At 45.4% G+C, this 27,155-nt stretch overlaps 1 protein-coding gene across 3 annotated transcripts in view; it reads right to left on the reverse strand.

The window, feature by feature from the left end:
- Nucleotides 1-1,044: 1,044 nt before the first annotated feature.
- Nucleotides 1,045-27,155, reverse strand: part of DHTKD1 (dehydrogenase E1 and transketolase domain containing 1) — a 31,130-nt gene continuing 5,019 nt past the window's right edge. The window contains exons 2-17 of one of the 3 annotated variants that reach the window (XM_079993304.1): nt 26,053-26,205; nt 25,330-25,541; nt 23,385-23,579; nt 21,788-22,057; nt 20,965-21,136; nt 19,705-19,903; nt 17,913-18,225; nt 17,371-17,455; nt 16,692-16,831; nt 16,160-16,310; nt 14,895-15,001; nt 12,815-12,979; nt 11,538-11,620; nt 9,662-9,831; nt 8,757-8,842; nt 1,045-1,330 (exon numbers count right to left, since the gene is read on the reverse strand). In XM_079993304.1, coding sequence (XP_079849430.1) covers nt 1,229-1,330; nt 8,757-8,842; nt 9,662-9,831; nt 11,538-11,620; nt 12,815-12,979; nt 14,895-15,001; nt 16,160-16,310; nt 16,692-16,831; nt 17,371-17,455; nt 17,913-18,225; nt 19,705-19,903; nt 20,965-21,136; nt 21,788-22,057; nt 23,385-23,579; nt 25,330-25,541; nt 26,053-26,205 — 2,603 coding nt within the window. In that variant the 3' untranslated portion in view covers nt 1,045-1,228. Of the gene's footprint in view, nt 1,331-8,756; nt 8,843-9,661; nt 9,832-10,768; nt 10,923-11,537; nt 11,621-12,814; nt 12,980-14,894; nt 15,002-16,159; nt 16,311-16,691; nt 16,832-17,370; nt 17,456-17,912; nt 18,226-19,704; nt 19,904-20,964; nt 21,137-21,787; nt 22,058-23,384; nt 23,580-25,329; nt 25,542-26,052; nt 26,209-27,155 lie in introns of those variants that run through there. The other 2 variants (XM_079993303.1, XR_013843020.1) reach the window with 2 other exon arrangements.

Here is a 27,155-nt window from a genome sequence, read left to right on the forward strand (position 1 = left end):
GAACTGCTGGAAGCTAAGCCCAAGAGGGGCTGTTGCTCCTTGCCCTGCAAACGGGCTGCTACCCACATGTACACCAACTGCAGCAAGACTAAAGATGTAAAATTTCCAGAAATTTTGAAGCCGGAGGGGGGAGGCAGAAAAAAACCTGTTTTCCCCCCAATTCTTCTGGGTTTTTCCCAGGCCTTCCCATCTCTACTTGAGGACAGCCGGGGCAAAGCATAAGGCAAATTTTTTGCATGCCAGGCCCAGAAGTAACACAGATGTATTGGTAAAACCATCCCTGGGTTGTATCACTTTTGACTTTAGCTAGGGGATTGCATGACTGAATAAATACTCCCAATAAAACAAATCACAGCACGCAGAACCATAGATGTCAGCGGTGCTATTTTTCTAGATCTCACCATGCATGCCTCTCTTGTTCTCTTATTATGGCAATGGCGCCCACCTGAGAGGTGATGGAATTGAGTTCTGGCAAATTCCAGCTGAAAAAAAGCCCTGGATGTCAGGATTAAGATTATGATAGTTTTTCATATGCAGGGATCCCATCCACTCAGTTGAGTTATTTTCCCACCTACTGCCTGAAGTGATACAGCTGAGGAACAGTTTTTTCCATCACATCTGTTTTTATAATTTAGACCTACAAGGCCCACTCATTAAAAAAACACAACACCCAGCAAGCTTTAATAATTTCTTTTTAAACTACAGTTACAATAATCTACCATGATTTAAGCCAAGGGTAGCTATCCTTTTCCAGACAGAGAGCTGCACTCAGCTGTGGTCAACCTTCTGTGCATGACATGTCTGAGTTGGTGTGCTTGAATTTAGAAGGGTTTTGCTCATGAAAAATACAAAATCTTGCCACTTTTGCCATCAAAAAATAATGCACAAAAGTGGGAAGTCATTATGGGTATCATAACAGTCTCAGATTTTAGGAGCTGCATGAAGATGTTTAATTTAAAAATTATTTTATTTTATTTTTAAAAGATTTCTTACCTAAACATGAGCAAATTGCAATAGGAAAGATCCAAATACAGATAAATGCACTTACGCTCCATCCAAGGGTGCAGATTTAAATACATGCTTAAGTATATACTGAAATGAACTTTAGCTGGCTTGTACCCAATATACAATTGTAAACAACATGCCTCATGATTACATTCAGGTTTGTAACATTCTCATTCACTAAGACCTTGTTTTAACCTTCAAGAATTAACACAGTTCATAGGTCTCAAGCAAATGTTTTGGTGAGAAGGTCTTCCTGCTGTTTTTGGTGTAACATTCCAATGCCCACTGCAGGTGCTGGTAACGCAGGTCTACTGACAAGATGGAGCTGCAATTAAGTTAGAAAGGCAGCATTACAAACTACTTATTATCTGTCCAAATTAAACAGTTATTAAATTAATAAACTGGGCTGCAATCTTGTACACAGGCTACCTGACTCAAATGGAGCAACACAATCCTTAGCATGTTTACTCGGAATTAACCTGGCTGTGTTCGATGGGTTTCATCAGTGAGGATGAGAGGGGGTCTTGTCATATGGGCAGCCCAGGATTTCCATAGGCACTGCCCAGGCTTGTGCCCTGGAGTGGTCACTTCGACGCTGCCAAAACACAGGAGGGAGCAAGCTATAAGTTACCAGTCTCTGCAGCCACAGTGGGTGCTGTGATTCTCCAGCACTTTGCTTTCACTCACAAAGGTGCACTCCATTGTCTCTTGAGACAGACAGGTGCCAAAAGCAACAACAACTCCCTAGTAGATGTACTTGGAATAGGAGTCCAAGCCAAACTATGTGAACGACTGCAGTCTTCACCATTATTCTGCAAACAATATTATTGTGAAAGATAAACCTGTACTACATAACCGGTATGCACCCTTTTTATTTTCTCTTCTATGGCTCTGTCTTGGCTTCAGCATACATCTCAGGAAGCCAACATTATAAGACCCCCTTAGAACTGCACACCTAGCTCCTCAAGCCGGCCACAGGCAAAACAGACAAGTGGGACGCTCCTATGTGGTTTAGAACCAAAGCTCCTTTAAAAGATCAGAAATTGATCAAAAGTCTCCCACATTTTGCAAGAAAATGTATTGGGTGTTGTCAGGGAACTGCCGTCAGGAGGGCAGGTGGTGGAAGGGCTCACGGAGGTTAGGAGAGACTCGGCAGCAGAGGAGGGAACCAGCAGGGGGAGAGAAGGAGCTCCAAGGGAAAGTGAGACGGAGGGATGGCTCAGAGAGACTTCCAGCGAAAACAGTGGGGAAGTTTCAGGACCTCCTATAGGGACACCCACCCCTCGCCGTAAACTGTCGCGCCGAGAATCCCGAAGACGCGTTTCCGTTAAGGAGCTTCTATGTTGGAAGCGCTTCCGCAAACGCCCACTGTCGGATTCTGCCAGCGATTGAGGGAGTCATGTTTAAGGGGCTCCGCTATAGACAGAGCTTTGATAACCAAGCCAAACCCTGAGGGACTAAGCTTTACGCACAAGCAGCTCATCATCCCATCACAGCAATCCGACAGTCCCTGAAAGCCGCTTGTGCAAGGAAAGGCAACATGGGCAACCCAACCGGAGCCGGAGACGCAGGAGGAGCTGGAGCGGGTCCAAGCCTGGAAGAAAGGTACAGGGTGTTGGAAGTCCAGCTAGCGCTGCAAACGGCGAGGCTTGAGGAGAGGCGGGCTCAGGATGCAGAAAAGGGAAAGACCACCCCACTCGCAAGGAAGGTGCCAGGATTGGTACAAAAGTTTGGGGGTGATCCCAGAAACTATCAAGCCTTTAGGACAGAGATGCAATACGCCCTCAGTCTGCAGTTTGATGACTTTCCCGATGAGGAATCAAGGGTAGCGTTTGTGATTGGGCATCTCGAAGGGGGGGGGGCGAAAGACTGGGTGAGGCCCCTGATGGCAGCGAATAATGACGCCCTAAAGGACTCGAGAAAGTTTTTTCGCGCCATGGATCTGATGTTTTCCAGCGAGATTGAGCAGGGGGTAGTGCACAGACAGTTAATGGCGTGTAAACAGGGGAACCGATCCGTCCGTGAGTACTGGACTGAGTTCACCATGTTGATCCATACATTGGGGTGGGACCTGTCGGCGGAACCGATACAAATGCTGTTCGAAGAAGGGCTATCTTCGGCGGTGAAGGACGAACTTTCCCGGGCGCCCAGGGCGGAGTCTATGGACCAGCTGACCAAATCCGCGCTGGCCATAGGAGCACGCCAGGAGGCGAGAGCTTTGGAGAAGCGGGAAGGGAAAGGGGAATGTTGGAGTGATTTCCGCATTCCAGGGATTCCAGAGCAGCATTCCCCGCCAGTAGAGCCGATGGAAATTGGAACAGCGCGCGCGCGCGGGGAGTTTCAAACCCCAATGAAGGGCGGAAGAAGGAGGGAAAGAGCGCCAAGAAATGTTTCCTCTGCCAACAGCCAGGTCACTTTGCCAGAGTCTGCCCGCAAAGGAAGGAATGGCAAGGGATGGCGGGAGCTGTTGGGGGTGAGGAGGAGGGGGTTAAGGAGCAAGTAAAAGCCAATGCCTGGCTGCCAGCATCGGGGCACAGCAGCCAGGCCAAAGAGCAGTGAATGTGCCCACGCCGGAACCCCCAAGACCAACGCTGGTAGTAGAGGTGTTGCTAGAGCTGCCAAACGGACACCCACTAAAGATAAAGGCGCTATTGGACTCAGGCAGCTCCTGTAATTTTATGAGCAAGGAGTTTGCAGCCGAACACCAGATACAGACTATCCCTTTAAGTAACCCTTGCAGGTGACCACGATTGATGGGAGGGAGCTGTTGTGGGGAGAAGTTAACCAACAGACTATCCCAATGATCATGAAGGTGGCAAGACACACGGAGCTGATAGCGTTTAATGTGGCCACCCTGGGGGGAGCGCCTATTATTTTGGGGATGAGCTGGCTAGCGCTACATGATCCGCTAGTGGGAGGGCACCAGCGGGTAGTTTCCTTTGGGTCAGCACATTGCCTAGAACACTGCAAGGAGGGGAAGGCTCAGGGAGGAGCCAAGGCCACTCTAGCAGGGACGAAAGTAACTGATAAAGGGAAGGTGCCTCGACAATACGCCGACCTGGGTAACGTCTTCAGCGAAAGAGAAGCAGATAAACTGCCCCCGCATAGACCCTTTGACTGCCAAATCAACCTACTCCCTGGGGCCCAGCTGCCAGTGGGCAAGCTGTATGCCATGTCCGATAGGGAGATGCAGGAGTTAAGGGAGTTCATTGACAAAAACCTGAAACGAGGTTTCATCAGAGAGTCAAGAGCGGTGGGGGGCAGCCCAGTGTTTTTTGTGGACAAGAAAAACACGGATAAGCCCAGGCTTGTAGTGGATTACAGGGCCCTGAATGCCGTGTCAGAACCCGTGGCTTTCCCCATGCCCAGAATTGATGACATTTTGACCCGGGTGAGGAAGGGAAAGATTTTTACCAAATTGGACCTGAGGGGGGCGTATAACCTGATACGGATAAGGAAGGGGGATGAATGGAAAACCACCATGTTCACCCCTTTAGGGGCTTTTGAGTATCTCGTTATGCCCTTCGGTCTACAAGCAGGCTCAGCCTGTTTTCAATCATTCATGAACCACGTCCTGGGGCCTTTGCTTTACAAGAATTGCGTGGCCTTCTTAGATGACGTGTTGGTATACTCAGAGAACGAGGAGCAGCATGTACGGGACGTCCGGGAAGTACTGGGCAAGCTGCAAGCAAACCAGCTGTGGGTGAAACTGGAGAAGTGTCAGTTTCATACAAAGGAGGTGGAATTCCTGGGGTACCGCTTGTCAGACAAGGGATTGGCCATGGATCCCGGCAAGGTTCAGGCGGTACTGGAATGGAAGACCCCGAAAATGAAGAAGGACGTGCAAAGGTTCCTAGGGTTTGGAAACTTCTATCGGAAGTTCATCAAGAACTTTGCCCACTTGACGGCTCCCATCACTGATTGTCTCAGCAGCAAGAAGAAATTTGTTTGGACGGTAGAGGCGCAGCGAGCGTTTGAAGAGTTAAAGAAAGCATTCGCGTCTGAAGAACAGCTCCTGCATGTGGATCTACAAAAACCGATGAGAGTAGAAACTGATGCATCAGACCGGGCAGTAGGGGCGGTGCTTCTGCAGCTGGGGAAGAGTGAGTCAGAGTGGAGACCATGTGCCTTCTTCTCGCGAAAGTTGAATAAATCCGAGAGGAACTACACCGTGTATGACCGAGAACTACTCGCCATTCATGAAGCGTTCCGAAGATGGCGGCACTTACTAATTGGTGCACAACACAAAGTCCAAGTGTGCACTGACCACAAGAATCTAGAGTATTGGAGAACGGCACGAGTACTCAACCAACGACAAGTGAGATGGGCCCAGGAGTTCTCCAAATTCCACTTTGAAATTTGCTACGTGCCAGGCCCGGAAAACGTCGGGGCGGACGCTCTCTCTCGAAAACCAGAATATTTGGAGGGGGAGGGAGCGCCAGAAGAGAGACATATCATCCCAGAGGACCACTGGGTGTGTGGGGCGGCATTGGTGGGGCAAAGAGAACTGGTAGAGGGAACTCAGAATGATGAATACGCACAGGATAAGCTCAGAGGACTCCGGAGGGAGGGAGAAAACCCAGGAGGTTTTGAGGAAAGGAACGGGGCATTGTATTACAAAGGAGCACTGTATATACCCGAAGGAGAATTGAGGGGGAGGGTACTCAAACAGTTGCACGACAGCCCCACAGCGGGGCACTTCGGGCAACACAAAACCATGTGGTTGGTTACCAGGGAGTTTTGGTGGCCCAAGGTGCAGGAAGATGTAAGGGAGTATGTAAGAGGGTGTGACCGATGCCAGCGAGCAAAAGGGGAGAGGCGGGCACCGGCGGGGTTATTGGAACCACTACCCACACCAGAACGACCATGGGAGGCAGTATCCATAGATTTTATGACGGATCTGCCGAAATCCAAGGGAAAAACAGCCATCATGGTTGTAGTAGACCTGTTAACCAAGATGTGCCACTTTATAGCATGCTCACATGCGGTCACGGCAGAAGAGACAGCCAAGTTGTTTGTAGAACACGTTTTTAGGTTGCATGGCGCCCCCTTGAGGGTGGTTTCAGACCGAGGGAAACAATTTACGTCCAGGTTCTGGAGGAAGCTCATGAGCTTACTGCACGTAGAGGTTAATTTTTCGACTGCCCGACACCCAGAAACCAACGGGCAGGCGGAAAGAGCAAACAGTATCCTCCAACAATACTTGAGGTGTTATGTCAATGACAGAGAAAATGATTGGGTAGAAAAGTTGGCCCTGGCAGAATTTGCCTACAATAATGCGGAGAATGTGTCCACAGGGATGAGTCCCTTTTTGGCCAACTATGGGTGTCATCCCAGGGCATTTCCAGGGGAAGGAGGGGAAAGATGGAGTGTCCCGGCAGCAGAACATTTTGTAGAAGAGATGGAAGCGATCCATCGTCAGCTCCAACTCAACCTAGAAAGGGCCAAAGAAGAATACAAGAAGCAGGCAGACAGGAACAGAAGGGAAGGTGAAACCATAAGGGTGGGGGACCAGGTGTGGCTATCGACACAAGGGTTGCCGTTCAAAGGGGGTTGTAAGAAATTGAGACCCAAAAGATTGGGACCATTTGAGGTCATACAACAGGTCAATCCAGTGGCGTTCAAACTCAGGTTACCGAACCACATGAAACTACACCCAGTATTCCACAGGTCATTACTGTCACCGTACAGGGGGGGACGTGAAGGGGAGGTCACACAGGGACCAGTCATAGAAGAAAGGGAACGCAACAGCCACGTGGCGGAAATCATTGACTCCAGGTGGAAGGGTAACCAGGTGGAGGATTTGGTGGCTTGGGAAGGGGAACCAGAGTCAGAAAACACCTGGGTAACTGCAGAGGAAGTCAACGACGAGGTTTTAATAGAAACGTTTCATCAACGGTTCCCAAGGAAACCTCAGTCTGTAACGAGGTTCCGGAGGGAACACTTTGGCACCACCGACGAGGAAGAAGAGTTCGAAGGGTTCCCAGAATCGGAGCTGGAAGAAGGAGTAGATTCCGAGGAGGAGGAGTACTCGGGGACAAGGGACGGCAACCGGTGGAGGGAAGTGTTCGAGTCTTCGGAAGATGAGGGAGGTTCTTTCTGGGGTTTTGCACCCTCACCGCCCGTGGAGGAAGGGGCGGGAGGGGGTGAAGGGGGCCCTGGAGGGGAGGTGGATGTCAGGGAACTGCCATCAGGAGGGCAGGTGGTGGAAGGGCTCACGGAGGTTAGGAGAGACTCGGCAGCAGAGGAGGGAACCAGCAGGGGGAGAGAAGGAGCTCCAAGGGAAAGTGAGTTGGAGGGATGGCTCAGAGAGACTTCCAGCGAAAACAGTGGGGAAGTTTCAGGACCTCCTATAGGGACACCCACCCCTCGCCGTAAACTGTCGCGCCGAGAATCCCGAAGACGCGTTTCCGTTAAGGAGCTTCTATGTTGGAAGCGCTTCCGCAAACGCCCACTGTCGGATTCTGCCAGCGATTGAGGGAGTCATGTTTAAGGGGCTCCGCTATAGACAGAGCTTTGATAACCAAGCCAAACCCTGAGGGACTAAGCTTTACGCACAAGCAGCTCATCATCCCATCACAGGTGTGTTTTACAGGCCTGTAATTGTTCAGAAGGAAGTCTCACTGTGTTCATTGGGTTTTGTTCCCCAAAAAGTAGAGAGAGGATTTCAGTTTTAATTCCACTGAAATCCAAGTTGTTGTTGTTTATTCAACTTATATACTGCCATATATCAAAAGCTCCCAGGGTGGTGTGCAACATTAAAAAGTTCTAGCATTGCCTATAGGTACTGCTAGAATACAATGTTATCAATCAGTAAAAATCCATTACTATTATAACATTTATGTTCTGCCTATCATGGAACTCAAACTGATATGCATAACTCCAGGTTTGAAGTTCTTGTATACAAAGCCATGAACAATTCAGGACCAGGTTACCTTAAGGTAAGGTTACCAGATTTTTTTCAAAGAATCCGGAGACACTTTTCCCTCCCCCTCAATGCTGGCAGTGGCAGTGGCGCAGCAAGGTCGGGGCTCCTCTCTTTTTTCTCCTTCCTCTTTCTCTCTCTTCCTTCTCCTTCTCCTCTCCTCCTTCTCCCTGCGTCAACTCTAGGGCTTTCCTGGCCCTGGGTGGCCAGGCACTCTCGCTCCCGGCTTGATTTAGGTCGTGGGGGAGGGGGTCAGCGGTTCCCCCAGTTGACGCGCCAGGCATCCCCGGTTCCCCTTCAGCAGTAACGTCGGCAGCGGCAGTCTCAGCAGCCCAGAGCCAGCCTGGTAGCACAGTTGGCTCTGGCTGGCTTCAGGAGCTGCTCGCTGCCGTGGCGCCCGCCATTTTGCCTCACTGGAAGTCCCCATATGATGTGTTGTGTGCTGTTGAACCAATCACACAATATTCATTCCCTACTAATAAATCTACAATACCTAAAATATAAATCCGGGGACATTAAATGAAATCCGGGGACATTCCAGGGACGGACTTTGTCCGGGGACAGATTTGTAAATCTGGGGAATGTCCCCGGGAAACAGGGACATCTGGTAACCATACCTTAAGGAGCACCTTACCCTGCCTGCTTCAGGCTGGCCATGGAGACCACCTGGGGAGCCCTATTAGTGGACCCCCATGGTCTAAGCAAATACAAACCTGCTTAGTCTTCAGTCCATTGTGGTAGCAAGAATGGCAAAAACTGATTTGAGGCATTTAAGGCTCAGCTAATGGTTAACTTACCCCAATGTCACAGAATAGTGGAATCTTACCTTACAGGCCAGTTGCTTCTCAAATCTTGGTGACACAAACGCCCAGGGCCCCATATTCTGTGGCTCCTCTTGACTCCATATAAATTCTGAGCAAAAAATAAGAGGCAACAATAGGTATTGCTTTGTCCTATGAATTCTGGCTAATCCATAGGCTCTCCTCTGCTTATATACCAGGGGAGAGGAACCAGTGTGGCATCATGGTTTTAGAGTGCTGGGCCTGGGAGAGCAGAGTTTGAATTCCCACTCAGCCATGAAGCTTCCTGGGTGACCTTGGGCCAGTCGCCATCTCTTAGCCTAACCTCCCTCACAGGGCTGCTGTGAGATGAAATGGGGAGGAAGAGAACCATGTGCAACCATTTGTGCTTCTGGGAAGATAAAGGTTATATGTAAATATAATAAATAAATAAAACCCTTTTAGGCCTGGTGGGCCAGATCTTTATCTCCCGCTCCCCTGAGGACCAACGTTGACAAGTTGGCAGGACCACCCACGTCTCAATCATCTGATGTCATATTGATAATAGTTGATTGACAGGTGGGTTGTCTTGCCAAACTGCCATAATTGGCCCTCAATTATGTATGTGTTTGGGGGTGCAACATACTGTCCAAGCAGGATTTGGACACCACATGGAAACTGGATGGCACAACTAAGCTGAGCAGGATTGAACTCCCCCTGCATCAGCTTCTACCTTCCCCACACCTGACGTTACACAAGTGGGTGTGGCTTTGGGAAAACAGCCTGGTGGGCCAGATGGGGAGGTCTCTATATGTTCAGTCAATGTTGGCCACAGCCTCTTATTATTAAGCTTTAGAGCCCCTGTTCTCAAAGGACTGCAGCACATTAGTCTAAAGCAGCTAAGTGAACAGGTTTTGGCCAAGTCCTTTCGAAGAGTCACGAGCCCACCAACCTTTTGCATTAGTAAATCTTTTCATCTCTTGCTGAAGAGCTTCTATCGGAAAAGGACACAGTTCTTCTAATCTGATAATTGCTGTATTTTGCTTCTTTTCTTCAAGCATCTCCCGGTGTTTTGACAGAGAATAGTAATGTTTTCCAGAACAGAGAATTACTCTGCTCACACTGCACGGAAGAAAGGTTGGAATAATTTAAAGGATCCAAAGACAATTCCCAAAAAGACCATGCATCTATTCCATTCACACACCCAGATGTTGATGTCTGATTAACTTAAAAGAGAGCCAGTGTAGTGGTTAAAGCAGAGATGGGCAACCTGTTTTCTTTAGAGAGCTGTAAACTCTCAGGAGTAATATTTCAGGAACTGCATGTCAGTAATGGGGGGAACAAGAACAGAGACTAGGCTGAGCCAAAGATAAACGCGTTCTGGATTAACTATGCCGGAATAAAGACTGCCCTACTCCAATTTTCACCATGGCTACCTCAGATTAGAATTCCCAGCCGTATGCAGGTCTAATCAGAAGTACGGTAAGCTCCACTGAGTTTGATGAGGTTTTACTCAAATAAGTAAGCATGGGATTTAAAATAATATAAAATAATAAAAAGACCTATACACCTATGGTTCTGAAAAGCAAGTGAAAGTAATTCCTACTTTACTTTAGTGTACTACAATATTGTTTTTAGATACTAGATTTCTCACCCACCCTTCACTATAAGGTCCCAGGGCAGGTTACATGTCATGTTAAGAATACAGTATTAAAATTAGTTAAAACAATTTGCAATCAGAATAATAGAGTAGGTGCTTAAAATATATACTTCAGGCAGGGGAAAGAGAAGCATTTACAGACACAGAATATGGGAGAAGCCTGCCAATTTGTCTCAGACAGCTGGGAGTGGGGCTTCTTTTCTTAAGGAAAAGGAAAACATTTTTTAAAAGTCAGTTTATTTTCACAAGATATCCAGCTATTCAGAAGCTACATAGAAAGAGGGGAGAAATACTTTAAATTATGAAAAATAAGGAGATGATGGAAGAGAAGAATGAGGAAGTTTCAGACCTTGAGTACAGCATAAAAAATGTTAAGGCTGCATAAAACAGGCTGCTCACCAGTGGGCTATGCATGGACCCAGCTTCAAACTCCCTGGTCATCCATACTACTCACTGGGTGACTTTGGGCACTCCCCCTACAGAGGTGTTTGGGTTTTTTTTAGGTTTAAAACATTGCTCTTGTTCTGCCTTGGAAGAAGGGCAGGATATAAATCTAGGAAATAATATGAAGATAATGATTCTGCTTTTATACTATAGGCACGTACAACTGAAACCTATGACTTTACAGGGAACAAGACATCCCAGGGGCCTGAGCACAAAGGGAACAGGAGACTCAGCACAGGCAAACAGGGACCAGGTGTGTATTGCCACTTGTACATGCACACTACATCCCTACCTGTCTCCAGGTAACAGTACATGTGTTAATCCAATCTATCCCATAGGACCATGTCAGATATACACAATCCTGCCAGCACAATATGGCAGTGCCAGGCCCCTGTCAATCTTCCAGCTGGTAATCCAGTCACCCACAAAGCAAAAGGCTGAATATCCAGCACCCCACGCCTGTCTTTTATGGACATACCGTAATCAAAAGCAACTAGTTAAATCAGAGAAACATGTTTTACTCAAGCCATTGGATCCTGACAGCATTAAACAGGGCTTACTTCCAGGTAAGCAGGTATAGGATTGCAGCCTTAATCTTCATTCTAAATCTATGAGTCTCAGTCATGCTTAAATTTTTCACTTCGTCGTGCGCTATCGTGCTATTTTACTGCCTAACACTATTTGGAATGTTGAATACTAAAGACAAGACCGCAGTTCCAGTTACTTTTTTGGATCCACCGTCGAATCACCAATAACTGGTCTGAACGTTGTTCCTGAGGCCATTTCTACTAAGCTTGACGCAGCAGCCTATAGAAAGGAAGGGGGGGGGGCTGAATGTATGCATATGAAGTACATTTGAAGAGCTAGATATTTCACTCAGCAACTGTAAAGTGTCTAAGCATGACAAATTTCAGAACCATTAGATTTATACAGTGTTTTTTTTCTAAATGAAATGTTTAGGGGTACTCTTTTTCCTTCTCATATTGAAATACTGCCCCTCAATGAGGCCAAACTTAAGAGTCACAAAATGTTGAGGGGTCTTCATATCCTCGCATCCCCCCCCAGAAAAAAAGCACTGGATTTATATGACTAGCTGGGGACAACTTAGGAACAAGTATGGAAATATTAGCTAATAAAACTGTTTGGTCATTAAGATGTCTAAGATTCTTGATAAACATCCATGAATAGTCAAAAGTGCAAGACAAGTATATCCCACTGAAGTGATAGATCTTTCACATAAAAATTTTGAGGAATGGGTTAGAAGTTAGATGAAATGTAAAATATTAAACACATAGAAAGGTCATTTAAATAACAGATCATGTTCAATAATGTAGGTATGTTTGTGTGTGTGCGCGCACACACACACACACACACACACAATTACACAAACACAAACACATATAGAGTCAAATAAAAAAAAATGACCCTTCCAAACATCTTATGCCTAATACAGCATAGGATGAATCCAGAGCAACACAGATTTACTTCCCTGATTTTTTTCCAATGGCATTTTGGTAATACAGTGGTACCTCAGGCTACAGACGCTTCAGGTTACAGACTCCGCTAACCCAGAAATAGTACCTTGGGTTAAAGAACTTTGCTTGAGGATGAGAACAGAAATCGTGCGGCGGCAGCAGGAGGCCCCATTAGCTAAAGTGGTACCTCAGGTTAAGAACAGTTTCAGGTTACGAACGGGCCTCTGGAACGAATTAAGTTCTTAACCCGAGGTACCACTGTATACATACAAAGGGATCACATGTGTAGGTCCAGTAACATGGTTAGCTCCCACACCCAGGTTGGCAACATTCAGGTGGGAATTACCGGTAACCACACCACTGCCCCTGTCCAGAGGTCCATTCGCCCATATGTTATTGGAACTACAAAGGAAGTTACAGGACCTACATGAAAAAACTGTAATTTTGACAGTGTGTGGCTGTGCTAACAAGTGATGTTTTAGAATAATTAGGAGTAGCAAGCAAAGCAAGAAATCTTTCTACGCACAGGCAACCTGAGCAGAGTTTTTGGAGAAGCAACAATCAAAGGTTTCCGGAAGTTTCGAACCATCTGTCTACGGAGTAAGTGGAAATACTGTGCTGGGGTTGTTGGGTGCACAACACACATGTTGACATGGTCACCATCCACACCCTCCTCTGAGCTATCACACATCTGTGAAACAAATGAACAAAAAATGCAAAACAAATTAAAAAAAAAAGTACAGCTGCTGTTTTTAAAGTTGCAAAACAACGAGCACAGGGACAGAGCAATGGAGAAATTTCTGAAACAACAATGGGATATCAGCTTTGCCCAAGGCATGATGGATAACAGCAACAACCAGTATCTGAATTATTATTATTATTATTATTATTATTATTATTATTATTATTTATACCCCGCCCTTCCCAGCCAAGGCCAGGCTCAGGGCGGCTTACAACCAATAATAAAAACAAGTTGAATGATTACAACTTAAAAACAAAATTAAAATACAACATTAAAATATTGAAACATTAAAATATTAAAATATAGCATCGCAGGAGGAGAAGGAAAAGAAAAAAGAGGGCTCCAAGCCAAAGGCCAGGTGGAACAACTCTGTCTTACAGGCGCTGCGGAAAGAAATCAGATCCCGCAGGGCCCTGGTCTCATGAGGCAGAGCGTTCCACCAGGCCGGAGCCAGAGTTGAAAAGGCCCTGGCTCTGGTTGAAGCTAATCTAACTTCCTTAGGGCCCGGGACCACTAGGGTGTTGCTATTTATGGACCTTGAGGCTTTCCGTGGCAGTAAGAGCTGTTTGACAGTGGAATTTGCTGCCAAGGAGTGTGGTGGAGTCTCCTTCTTTGGAGGTCTTTAAGCAGAGGCTTGACAACCATATGTCAGGAGTGCTCTGATGGTGTTTCCTGCTTGGCAGGGGGTTGGACTCGATGGCCCTTGTGGTCTCTTCCAACTCTATGATTCTATGATTCTATGATTCTACTGGGAGAGGCAGTCCCGTAGGTCCGAGGGTCCGAGGCCGTGAAGGGCTTTAAAGGTCAAAAGCAGCACCTTAAATCTGACCCTGTACTCCACCAGGAGCCAGTGCAGCTGGAAAAGCACTGGGTGAATATGCTCCCATGGCAGAGACCCCGTGAGGAGCCTCGCTTCAGCATTCTGCACCCGCTGCAGTTTCTGGGACAGCTTCAAGGGCAGCCCCGCGTACAGCGAATTACAGTAGTCAAGCCTGGAGATGACCGTCGCATGGATCACTGTGGCCAGGTTGGGGCAGGAAAGGTAAGGGGTAAGTGTCCATGCACACAAAAGCTTATATCCAGAACAAACTTAGTTGGTCTCTAAGGTGCTACTGGACAATTTTTTATTTATAGCAACAACCAGAGGAAAGAAAGACACATCTTACAAGAACAGGAAGAAACACCACAGACAGAATAATTGCTGCACACAGGAAGAACAAGGATATAGTTTGAGTTCCTCACTTGTAGTTTTATAAATTGCAATGGCAATTTGTGTCTGCAAACTTCTCTACAATTGACTGGTGCGTAGCAGGACAGATTCTCTAGAACAATCTTTCACAATATAGCCATGTAAAAAGTACTTCTCTCATCCTGGCCAAGTCTGAACATAGCTGAGCTGGAAATTACCTGATGTGGTATAAGACAGTGCTTGAAGTGTCAGCCTCACCTTTCCCAGAATATGAACAGTAACAGCTATCCAGCCCAAGGTCCCGTTTCCCGCAGCAGCCCACTAGCAAGATCCCTTCCCTGCTCTCATTTCCTAGTAGCTTACATTGAGAAGTAAGGTGCCTCCGATCATGGAGGTAATATACAACCATCATGGGTGAGGAGAGGGAGTGTTATTGGCTTGTGCTTGTTCTTGTTTGCATCATGTATTTTTTTGTTTTATGTTGTATTTTTATGTTGTGAACTGCCCTGCGATCTACAGATGAAGGGCGGCATACAAATTTAGTAAATAACAACAGTCATAGCCATTGACAGCCTTATCCTCCATGAACCTAGAGATGCCAAAAATTGAACCCGGAACCTTATGCATGTAAAGCATGGGAAGCATGAGCTTGTAGAACATGTCATGTCTGGCTACCTGCAAGAAACGTTCAATTCGGCAAGAAGAATGCTCCGGTCCAGCACCGTCATACCCATGTGGGAGAAGAACGACTATTCCACTCTGTAGAAGCCACTTTGCTTCCCCTGGAGTGGAGAAAGGAAGACTGATTCATTTTAGATGCCAGGATTCTACATTATCACAGTCCACACAAGAAGATCCTCATCACTCAGAATGGGTCACTTTCTATGTTGTGATCTTACCCATCCTTCAGCTAATATAGTATCTAATTGCTCTTCTTGCTGCAGGAAAGACCATTTGTGATACACTTCAATTGATACAGAGGTCAGATTTTATGAACATTCACTTACACTTTCCTCTTATTGTTTACATAGCGACCCAAGAACAAAGTGTGTTGTTCACCCAAGAACAAAGTGAACCAGTGTGGTGTAGTGGTTAAGAGCAGTAGACTCCTAATCTGGGGAACCAGGTTCGCGTCTCCGCTCCTCCACATGCAGCTGCTGGGTGACCTTGGGCTAGTCACACTTCTTTGAAGTCTCTCAGCCCCACTCACCTCACAGAGTGTTTGTTGTGGGGGAGGAAGGGAAAGGAGAATGTTAGCCGCTTTGAGACTCCTTAAAGGGAGTGAAAGGCGGGATATCAAATCCAAACTCTTCTTCTTCTTCTTCTTCAGAAAGATCTCTGAAACACTACAATATTGCAATCCCAAAGGTTTCACACATCTTCCTCTTGGACATAAGAAACACATTAAACTGCAAGCTGAAAGTCACCTCTACTGTGGCTGAGCTCACACGTCTGTACATGACACCTGAGGGCTATAGCATCAAGTGATGATCTGCGTGTGTGAAATGACCACAAAGCCTATACACAACAGAAACGGCTTTCTTATCACTCGATACCACTGCACACCCAATGCTTTTCCATGAAAACAGCTCATACACTCAGCTGCCAATCACTGAGTGATCAGCCAACGGCACAATCCTATGTATGTCTACTCAGAAATAAGTCTGATCCATGAGACTTACTCCCTAGTAGAGTATTTAGAATTGTGAATGGCCCAAATGAAACTATTAATTAAATAGAATTTAAGCCTTGTCTTTTAGAAGCTCACTTAAGGTGGCTAACAAAGCATTAAAATAAAAATGAAACCTAATTAAATGTGGAGCAACATATAAAAGAAAGTCTGAAGTGATGAGATATTAGGGGAAGCACGTGTGAGTAAGCAAGAATAATAAAAACAGATCTAAATGCATTTCTGTTTGGCACTGGCATTGGAATCTCACCTCCAGAGATAAATGTATCAAATATTATCTGAGCTCCATTAAAGAAATCACCAAACTGAGCCTCCCAAATAGGCAACAATTGGGGGCTCTCAATGCTCATTCCATACTCAAAGCCAAGCACAGCTTCTTCTGAGAGGGGGCTGTTGCTCACCTAACAGAGAAAGAATGTGAGAACTCGTAAGCTAAACAGTGGTTCGTCAAGAAATATGCATGCCACACACAAAAAAGCATTTTCTTTTTTAATCATAACTACTGCAGGAGGCTACCAGTTATTTTTTAAAAGAGGGTTAATGCAGGGGTGGACATAGGAAGTAGCAACATACACATTTACCCAGAAGTAAGTCCCATTGACCTCAAGGTCACTGACTTCTGATGACACTGCGAGAAACTCAGCACACTTAAAACTGGGGATCTTTGTTTTCATCTATTCAAAAACTTAGCTATGAAGCAGCTTTTCAGAAGCATAAACAGCAGATTACAGTAGGATCATGATGTCAGTGAAATGCTGCTCGATTAAAAATGCAACTTTTACCTCAAGGAAACCTTTCTGATCTGGCGACATGTGATTCAAAGGGATGTAGGTTTCACCCGTCTCTTGGCAAACCAGCATTGTGTGTCTCTGGCTAAATGTCCCTCGGCCAACATCTTGTCCACTCAGGCGAATATTAAAACCTTTGTATAAAGCAAAGTATGGAGTAAAAGTACAGCTATCCAACCTGGCGTGGCCAGTGTCCTCCCGACAGGGCAGGGCTGTGTGGATACTGCAGCAGAGCCACTGTGGTCTTCCCCCTGGTGCGTCCATGCCACCCTGACTTTGCTGCCCCCTTGCACTGCCTTGGTGAGCTGCAGCAATGCCGGTGTCACGAGGGAAGCTCAAGCCCACCCACCCCGGGGGCCCAGGCACCACAGTAACCAACAGAACAACAGATACCAAGTATCCTGCAGGAATTCTCTTTAAACCAATGCTGGCTTTTATTCAGATCTCAAAACCAAATTGATGAAAGCCTTCTTGATGAAACATCCCTTTATCCATTTCTTCAAGCACTTGTATCTAAGTATTCCTTTTGGATGCATTCTACTGATTACTTTTGAGGGCAGTTTTTGTACAAGATACTTATTTTAAAAACTCATATCCCTCTTGCTTCCCAAGGAACACAAGGTAGCTAAGAAGCCACAAGAGAAGAACTATTATATTTCAAAACATAAAATACCTTGACAGAGCAGAGAACCAAAAGCTAACGTTTCAGCTGTGGCCCAGTCCAACTTTACTCCTTCTTCCATCTTCAGCATTCTTGACTGTACAAAACAAAAATATTCAAATATTACAGCCTTGTTACCTCAACTTCTGGAAGGTCTACCCAGCTTCTGTCTGGTTTCTGGATCACACATCATCAAGAGATTCAGTTGCATTATCTACTTCACATGTTTATCTGCTTTGGCTACTTTGTGTATGCAAAAGAAGCAACTTTCTGTACAATAGTTATATTTCTATTATCCGGTAACAGTTCAATCTTTTGTTTAGCTAATCAGTAATCCCTTCCTATAAGCAAATGTTACAGGAAACTATTTAGTTGTTAGTATGTCACAAAAAGGAGCTTTTTGCAATATGCAAATGCATGTAATTATAAAAAACGAATTAGTCGGCTTCCCTAAAGCCATCAAGCGTTGTTTGTGCACAAGGAAAGAGCTGAACCAGCTTGCAGGCATGTGCTTTCAGTTAGTTTAACTTCATATTTTATTTTATTTTTTGCACCTGGGTGTGTGTCTTCAGAATATGGCTGTGCAGCTGCATTTCCGCTGGCACCTCCACAGACTTGACCCCAACAAACTGAAGGAGTGGAATTGGCATGCCGGTATCCCATGTGGTGATCCTTGGCGAGGGCTCCACCATGTTACTCCAATGAGCCTGAAGATTGGTGGGTGGAGGGCTGTACAAAGTCATGTTGGCAAGATGTTCGTTCAGTTTAGTGTAATAGGAAGTCCTTATTTCAGACACTTCTTCCTGTGTCATTAGTCCCTGGGCTACCAGACGCTCTGCATAAGTGTCTGGAATACTCTTACGTGACCTGTGAGGGGAAACATGGTATTGAAATGTATGGCATTGCCTATTATTTGGATTACTGTCATGTCCTCTACATTCTGCTGCCCTTTTAAAACGGTTCAGAAACTCCAGTTAGTACAGAATGTGGCTACCTGCTTATTAATGGAAGCATGGGGTAAATGTCAGTCACTCCTGTAAACCTGAGGGAGTGTGTTCTCCCTCTCCCTCTCTCCCTCTCCCTCTGCCTCTCCCTCTCTCCCTCTCCCCCTCCCTCTGCCTCTTCCCCTCTCCCTCTGTCTCTCCCTTTCTCCCTCTCCCTCTCCCTCTGCCTCTCCCTCTGCCTCTGCCTCTCCCTCTCTCTCTCTCCCTCTCCCTCTGCCTCTCCCTGTCTGCCTCTTGTGCATCTCTTCATACACTGAAAACAGCAAATGGGCAAAAAGCAACCCAAAAGGAGTGACTTGCTGCAGAAAACCAGTAATGACTCCCAATCCAGTCTGGGACGCCACAGCTGCTTTTTCTCCAAAATAAAAGTGACCAGGTAGAGCATGCTTGTTTAAACAGTTGTACTTTACACATTTAGGGACGCAGGTGGCGCTGTGGGTTAAAGCCTCAGCGCCTAGGACTTGCCGATCGAAAGGTCGGCGGTTCGAATCCCTGCGGCGGGGTGCGCTCCCGCTGCTCGGTCCCAGCGCCTGCCAACCTAGCAGTTCGAAAGCACCTCCGGGTGCAAGTAGATAAATAGGGACCGCTTACCAGCGGGAAGGTAAACGGCGTTTCCGTGTGCGACTCTGGCTCGCCAGAGCAGCGATGTCACGCTGGCCACGTGACCCGGAAGTGTCTCCGGACAGCGCTGGCCCCTGGCCTCTTAAGTGAGATGGGCGCACAACCCCAGAGTCTGTCAAGACTGGCCCGTACGGGCAGGGGTACCTTTACCTTTACCTTTACTTTACACATTACAGAAGGAATTATATTTAAATATTTTAAAAATATTTTTCAAAGGCCCACATATAGATTTCATCAGGCCTGCTGAGTCCCTTTCCACCTATTAACTGTTTGGAGGGGAGCTGCTGAGAAGTAAATTGGATTTAGAGTTTTTCAGAGTGTGCAAATGTAGCTTCTACCTCTGCAAGAAGGACTGCTACAAGAAGATCAAAGCAGAGGAGAAAATGTCTCTGAGATGTAGACCTTCGTGTTACTTAAAAAAGTAAAGGCAAAGGACCCCTGACAGTTAAGTCCAGTCGCGAATGACTTCGGGGTTGCGGCGCTCATCTCGCTTTACCATTCAAATGGTGCATGTGCACTGCGTCATGTGATCAATGATGTGGGGCAGGGATGACATGGGCCCCACCAATATTTTATTCAAGTTGGCACCCCTGATTAAGGGCATCTGATTGTGTGTAGGTCTTGCCCAATGTCTTACTAGAATGTGGCTGAGATGGCTTTCCATGGGGGGAATGCAGCCTTCAGCACAAGAAAGGTTCCTGGACCCTGCACTAAGCCATACCTGATAATTTTGTACATGGTGGGGTTAGTGAAGAATGGCTCATCCAGTTCATTGTGACCCCACTGCCGGTAGCACAGCAAATCCACAATCACGTCCTTACGAAAATGGCGCTGGTATTCAACAGCTAATCTAGTGGCTCGGATTACTTCTTCAGGGTCATCTCCATTTACATGGATAACTGCACAACCAACGATCTTGCCTAAGAATGAGAGAAAGAATATTTCAGTCTCATACAACATATGACCAACTTAAGGTAAATGCAGCTCACCAGAAATGTGTGACAGTTCATGAGAGGCAGGATGCACCTCCAGTTTTTGTTGCCTATGAATGCGAAACCAGAAGGGATTCTCAAGCACCTGGCTGGTCACAAACCATGTCTGGTGCACTGTGGCCACCAGCCAGGATTATAATTAAATTAAATCACTTTAAATATAGCAGTCTATTTATATTTTTGCAGTTTCACATTCACCCGTAAGCATTGTCAGATACAGGTCCAGTCTCTCCAACTCCTCTCACTTCTGGAAAAGAACTCAGAAGTGATAAGAGTAAGTAGAAGCTACTGTCCCTGCAATACCGTCCCAGAAAGGGCCATCTTGGTAGTGGCACCACCCTGTGGGACACCCTCCTGCCAGATGTCAAAGAAATAACCAATTATACAACCTTCCATAGACACCTGAAGGCAGCCCCATATCGGGAAGTTTCATGTGTGTTTTTATATTCTGTTGGAAACCACTCAAGAGGCAACCTAGTCCAATGGGCAGGGCACAAGTAAATTATTGTTATTGTTGCTGTTGTTGTTAACTTTCAAAACTGGTTACAGACAGTGGCAAAGTGTGGGAGCTGGGGGAGCATGGCATCAGGAACATTTTTTTGAGGGGGTGCGACCAGGCACTCCATCAGAGCCTGGCTCTGGTGCGCAAGGAAGCTGCGAAGAAAGCTTTGTTGTGTGACGGCCCAAACCTGCAAGCCGCAGCTCCACTTCTGGGTCAAGCCTGACCTGGGAGCAGAGAGAGGAGAGTCAGTGGCAAATTTGCCACCCCTCTCCTCGGCTGGGTGGTGATGCGCAAGGATGCTGCCAAGGCAGCTTTCTCACACCGAAGCGCAGCTCCACTCCACGGGCATGACCCAGGGGCACAATGCGCCCCATGCAGCTGCCCCACATGGTAGTATCATACACTCCGTTGCTGGTCACAGACACTCACCTTCTCAATCCTTAGAACATATAACCATTCCGCCTCCACAGAATCCCATGATACATACCAATATCACTGCAATACAGAGATGACCTCCCTCGCTCTGCTGGAGTGGTGTAGCCTAACTGATTGTTAACAATGAGATGAATGCTTCCTCCTATTCTAAAATGTGGTAGACCGGAAAGTGTAAAAGTTTCAGGAACAATGCCTTGGCCAGAGAAAGATGCATCACCGTGAACCTATATTACAAAAAGAAATTGAGAAGTTATGTCAGAAACCTCTGACAGTTCTTTGAGGGGACTTATTTGTTCAGGGGGAGGGATTAAAATGTTTCAGCTATAATCTTTAGTTAGGAAGTTTAGTGTAGCTTTCCAAAAGTGGCAGATGATGGGGTGAGGTGGCAGCACTTACTTGACCTCCCAGCAAAGCACTGCTGCTATTTACTGGGAGAGTGGGAGGGGCAGGGCGGTAGGGTGGTTGGCACCATGCAAATGCACCAGCCCCTTCCACGCTGGCTCCCAGAAAGCAGCAGCAACTCATCTGCCAGGAAATTAAGGAAGCACCACATTCCAAACCCCTGCGCAGAGTGCCACTACTTTCAATCTGAAACTTGCTAGAGAAGGCACAGGCCTTCCATATTTTTTTGAACTTGAATTCTAAGTAAAATGCTGTCACTGATTTAATTAAACCAATAGCATGCTCTTAACCTCTCTTCCAAGCACTGATCAGTCTGTGCCCTGCTCAGCTTTGACAATACAACAGATCTATATGTCTGAAGGCTATTTTCTGTGACCAGAGAATTAGTCCTATCTATATCATTACATCACATCAAGTTGTCTGAAATGTTAAGATACCCCTTCCAGAACCCTGCTCACTGGCTGTCAAAATACCTGCAGGCAGATGACTTTGTCTCCAGGCTGTGCAGAACTGTCTAGAGAGTAGTCCCCATCGAGCAGAGACTGCTGCCTCCCCCTTGCTTTGCCAACTGCCACAGGGTTAATGGCTTCTAGATGGGAAGGGTTTGGCAACAGGATGACATGAATAGGTCGGTGAGACCCGAAATCAAGATCCACTGAAGCAGTCAGGTGAGATAGGACATCTCCAATTGCTGGTGAGTCGTCTGGAAATTCACTCAAGCCTCGCATTTTACGGAACATCAGCTTCACAGGAGGATAGGAATATGAAGTTTCAAACACATTTGCAGAGTATGTTGAATGCAGATGAACAAAAGCAGTCATCTATTACAGGGGCTCCCAAACTTTTGGAGCAATGACCCAGGTCTTCCCCTTGTTAGATTCAGGTCTCAAAATAATAATCTCAGCCCTCCTTCTATTGCAGCCCACCCTACCAACTTGAATAAAATATGGGGAGGGAGGTAAGCCCCACGCAGCACAACTGATCACAAGAGGAGGCCGGACCCCCTCAAATATTTTATTGAGGGCAAAGAGACCTTGGTCCCCATGAGTTGGCTCCAATGGACCTAATACTGTTTATGCCCTCACTTTCTTCAGGGAACTCTGAGCTTCATACATGGGCTGTCCCATTTACACTTCATAACAATCCATTTGAAGGTTAGCCTAAGAGAGTGAGACCAGCCCAAAGGCACAGCTGAATGGGGGTTTGAATCCAAGATTCCCTAGAAGCCACTTGCTCCATTGTTCTATCCATATTGGCTCTGCATATGCTGCATTCACATGGTACCAAACGCATATCAGAGCACATGTTGTGCGCAGTTGCACAGGTCCCAGATTCCACACCAGGTGTCTACAATTTAAAATATCTGCTAACATGATGCTACCATGGCCTTTGCTTATCAGAAGATGCAACACTGGACTGGGGGGACAAATAGTTTGACCTCTGTACAAAACCATGGCTACGTAGAAGCATTTGAAGTTGCCATTGTGAGGCAGCCATTATGTTTCAGCTAGAGTTTAGGGGCCTGTGTCACAAAGACAATTGTGAATACTGTATTTGCTACTAGTTCTATTTAACATTCAGTTGGAACACAGAGTAACTATACGGTGGCACTGTTTTACTGTTTTGGTGAAAATCCTCTGAACTTGCAACATATGTAAAGCAGTCTGAATGGTGAAAGTATCAAGTATGATTTTGACAAGGAATGTCAAGGAGAGTACATAGCAGAAATATTTCTCACAGATGTTTCATCTTGTGGGTTATTTGGAATTGTCACCTCAAATTCCTTTTGGAGGAAGGGAGTTAGATACATTTAACAAATTAAAGTAAATGAAGCTTTTTGGTCAAGGTTTCAGCATTTCCACATGACTTTTCCACATCAAGTTAAATAATGCATCGTTTTGTGTTAGGATATTTGTTACTGTTACATTTGGGTTGTCAAAAGAAATTCTAAACATGTCTAAGAGGGCGACCCCAAAGAATCTAGTATCATTGCAGCTTTTGCCACCAATTTTATGGAAATGTGTATTTTCAAATCAAAATTAGTCACACCTAAGAAAAAACCCCACTTACCTCAGGTGGAAACTGAAGAAGGCCAGTGAGGAGATTAAGTCTGCCTCGATGAGGCATTCCAAGTACGATGTCCGTCACCCCACTGTATGAGCACATCTTTAACAATTCATGAAAGAAACCCATCATGCTCTCTGCTCCTTCACCACCATATCTTTTCACTGTGGCAAACTTTGTAGCCAAAAAATGATCAAATTCCTGGAAAATGTGAATGGTGATTATATATTTACATATTCAGAAGAATGTATCTTTGATAGGGATTCAGGCTTGGTATAGATATAACATTTGCAATCTTAGAGAGTGCTAAGAAGCATTACATCTTCCATCACTGCCTAACCATGATGAATGCTAACCAGGATTGCCTTGCTAACCAACTATGGCTTGCAAATGCATTTTGAAAGACGGGTCAAATTGTGAAGGCAATCCTGGTTAGACAGAGAAGCGCTGAGGGAGGTGGAAAGTTTGTGCAAGCCCATGGGGTATAACCACAGTAATCAAATGTGTAATCCACTAACTGTAGATAAGAGGTTCTAGAATGTTACCTTTCCACCAGGTCATAGCTATAAAAATATACATCAAGAAAACTGAACAAAATTGTTTATTTGCTTCCTTCATGAATACTCAAATAGCCTATTTCAGTTTGGTTAGACAAATTTGGTCTAAAACACAGTCTGTTACAGAAAGTTGGGGCATCACAAAACAATATATTGTATTTGCAGTAATGATCCCACAGATCAGTACTGTCAGCATATTCAAAAATCACTATGGGGAAATAAGCATTTTGACAGGACTACTTGAAGTCTTTGCTGTCAGCCCTGAGTGTTCACTGGAAGGACAGATCCTGAAGCTGAGGCTCCAATACGTTGGCCACCTCATGAGAAGAGAAGACTCCCTGGAAAAGACCCTGATGCTGGGAAAGATGGAGGGCACAAGGAGAAGGGGATGACAGAGGACGAGATGGTGGGACAGTGTTCTCGAAGCTACCAGCATGAGCTTGACCAAACTGCGGGAGGCAGTGGAAGACAGGAGTGCCTGGCATGCTCTGGTCCAGGGGGTCATGAAGAGTCAGACACGACTAAATGGCTAAACAACAACAAATGTTATACAGATATACACTGGTCTAGCAGTAGTTAATTACACTAGTAAATCTACTAAAAACTCACACTCAAAATTTAGCACTAGGAGTTTTTTATGCAATGTCATCCATTGCCTCCTGGAATTTGGGCCTACTCAGCAACATTGATAAGCCAAACATGCAGTGGGGCAGCATGACTCCACCTTCTTTTTCAAAAAACACACACCAGGGGCTTGTATAGCTTATCATTTGCACTCTTGTGATAAGACTAGGATCAAAATGCACTACAGGCAGCAACCTTTTTACGTGCGTCTGAACCTGAAAGTTACCTGAAAATATCAAAACACGTCAGAAAAAGGGGCAGAATAGGGTGTTTGCAGGCTTTTAAAATGGGTGCTCGATTATACGCAATTTCACATAAGTGCATGGGGCTTTGGAATGTAACCTGTATTTTCTCTGTTCCATAGATGTAAGCCTTTCCATTTCTCTGCCTGAAAAGCCCATTTGTGCAAATCAAACAGGAAAAATTTCCCCTTGCAGTTAAGATTTCAAAATCAATGCAACTACTAACTTAAAAGTACTTTAGTTTCTGTTAGGAATCACAAAGTGCTGCAGAACAAGGCTATCAAACTCATGTAAAAACTACTATGCCTATAATGCAAATAATGAAATAAATCATTTGCCAGAAAAATCCTCAAAATATCAGTTCTGTTAAAATATTATGGTATTTTAATCCACCAGTTGAGCACTTTATTCATATTGAGAAATGAATCAATAATCCTTTAATTAAGGTGCTACTTTTTACCCCTAGAAATAATTTCATTCTCATTCTTTTTCTTATACTATATGCACACACATACTTATACAATGCACCTGAGATTCTAGCATGAGCTTGGACAAATACTTTTTCTCTTCAGTAGTGAATGCTTCTTGTTTCAGCTCCTCAAACCGTTTAGCAATCCATTCTCTTTCTTGCAAGCTTGACAGCTGACTGGTCTCTATAGACATATGTTCACAGTATATGTGGCCCAGGTAAGACAATATATCCTCTAGGGATGCCTCCTCCTTTCTCATGTTCAAAAGTCCTGGAATAAAATATTGTCTAATAGATTATATTGATACATTAATAACACTGAGCATCAAGCTCTCAGATGCTCTTCTGCCAAGTGGTCCTTCAATAAGACAACTTCTCTTTTTCTTCCCTTTAGAAAATAACTCATAGGTGTTCATTCTGAAGTTACTGCTGCAGTGTAACAGATCCACAATTCTCAAATATTATACAGGAGACTTGCAACTTACACACATTTAACTTGTACACGCTTGGTATAAATTGTTTTAAAAATGATAAAAGAGGTAGGCATCCAGGGAAAAAGGCTTTGGCAATCCCACCATTGAACCCAATTTGTGTTGGCTATATGCAATTTTGACTTTATGCACTATTCCCAGAAGGTAATCCCTGTGTAAGCTGCGGGTCTACTGTATTAACAAAACCACCCAATGTACTATTTCCTTAACTGCTACCTAACCAACCACTTACCAACGGGGGGGGGGGGGTAACTTCACCATTCCGGCATGAAAGTCGCTTTTCTTTCCTACCTGCAGTATTGAAAGGTCCTTGAAGAACTTCAGTCAAAACTTGGATTTCAGGTACCATATCCATCACAGCTTGGCCAGTAAATAGAGGGTTGATTTTGGCAGCTTTGTGGCCATGTTCATAGTATGCTGTCACCAAGCGAGCCAGCCCATGGTCTACTAAAAACAAGAGAACAAATACTATTTTTTAGCAGTGTGCAAAGATACCAATTATTATAAACCATGAAAAATTAAGTTGGAAAGCCAATTTGATGTGGTTACAGAAACTACTGGCTAAAAATGTGAGTGTATTTTGTTTTGAAAGCTTTGAAGAAAAATTCCTGTCTCCCTGCACTGAGCTCTGTGGATTCTCTAATTCTCTATCTGAAGAAGTGTGCATGCACACGAAAGCTCATACCAAGAACTAACTTAGTTGGTCTTTAAGGTGCTACTGGAAGGAATTTTTTTAGCTAGTTTAAGGTTAACCAAGCAGCCACATTTGTATGTTTCTGGAAAGAATCCAAAGGAGTCTCCCCTTATAGAGCTCATTACCAGTAGCAGACCTTGGTGGTAATTAAGTATTGAATAACAGTTGGCAGATTGTCTTTTTCTAGGAGAGGTCCTGGCTAATGAATCAGCCACAGCCTAAGAATCCAGGAGCAACACAGGGTCCAGCAGCACCTGATCCCTCTGGAGGGCATGCCCCAGCTTTGTATTTCATCATAGCCTGCTAAGAGGTTAATAACCTGTAGTTCAATGATTGCAGCAGAGCAACCGTTTTCTCCATGATGAGCATGAAAACAGAGCACTACTTGGGGGTTTCTTGGGTTTTTCCAGGCTATTAACCTTTATGGATTTCATAGGAGCCAACTCCGAGGAGCTGAGGTCCCTTCACCCCCCAAAGTATTTGAGGGAGCCAGCCATGTCATGTGATCAATTATGCAGGGTGGGAATTATGTGCCCCCCCAATATTTTATTCAAGTTGGTACTCCTGATGGGATTATTTACAAGGCTGGTGTGACCTCATGTAGAACCAGGGAAGCATGAACTCCCAAATCAGGCTCCCTACTATTAACATCTCTGTCTTGTCTGGACTCAGTTTATGAATTCTCATTCAGTCCCAGACT

Source organism: Podarcis cretensis, assembly GCF_951804945.1.
Source record: "Podarcis cretensis genome assembly, chromosome: 10".
NCBI classification, from domain to species: Eukaryota; Metazoa; Chordata; class Lepidosauria; order Squamata; family Lacertidae; genus Podarcis; species Podarcis cretensis.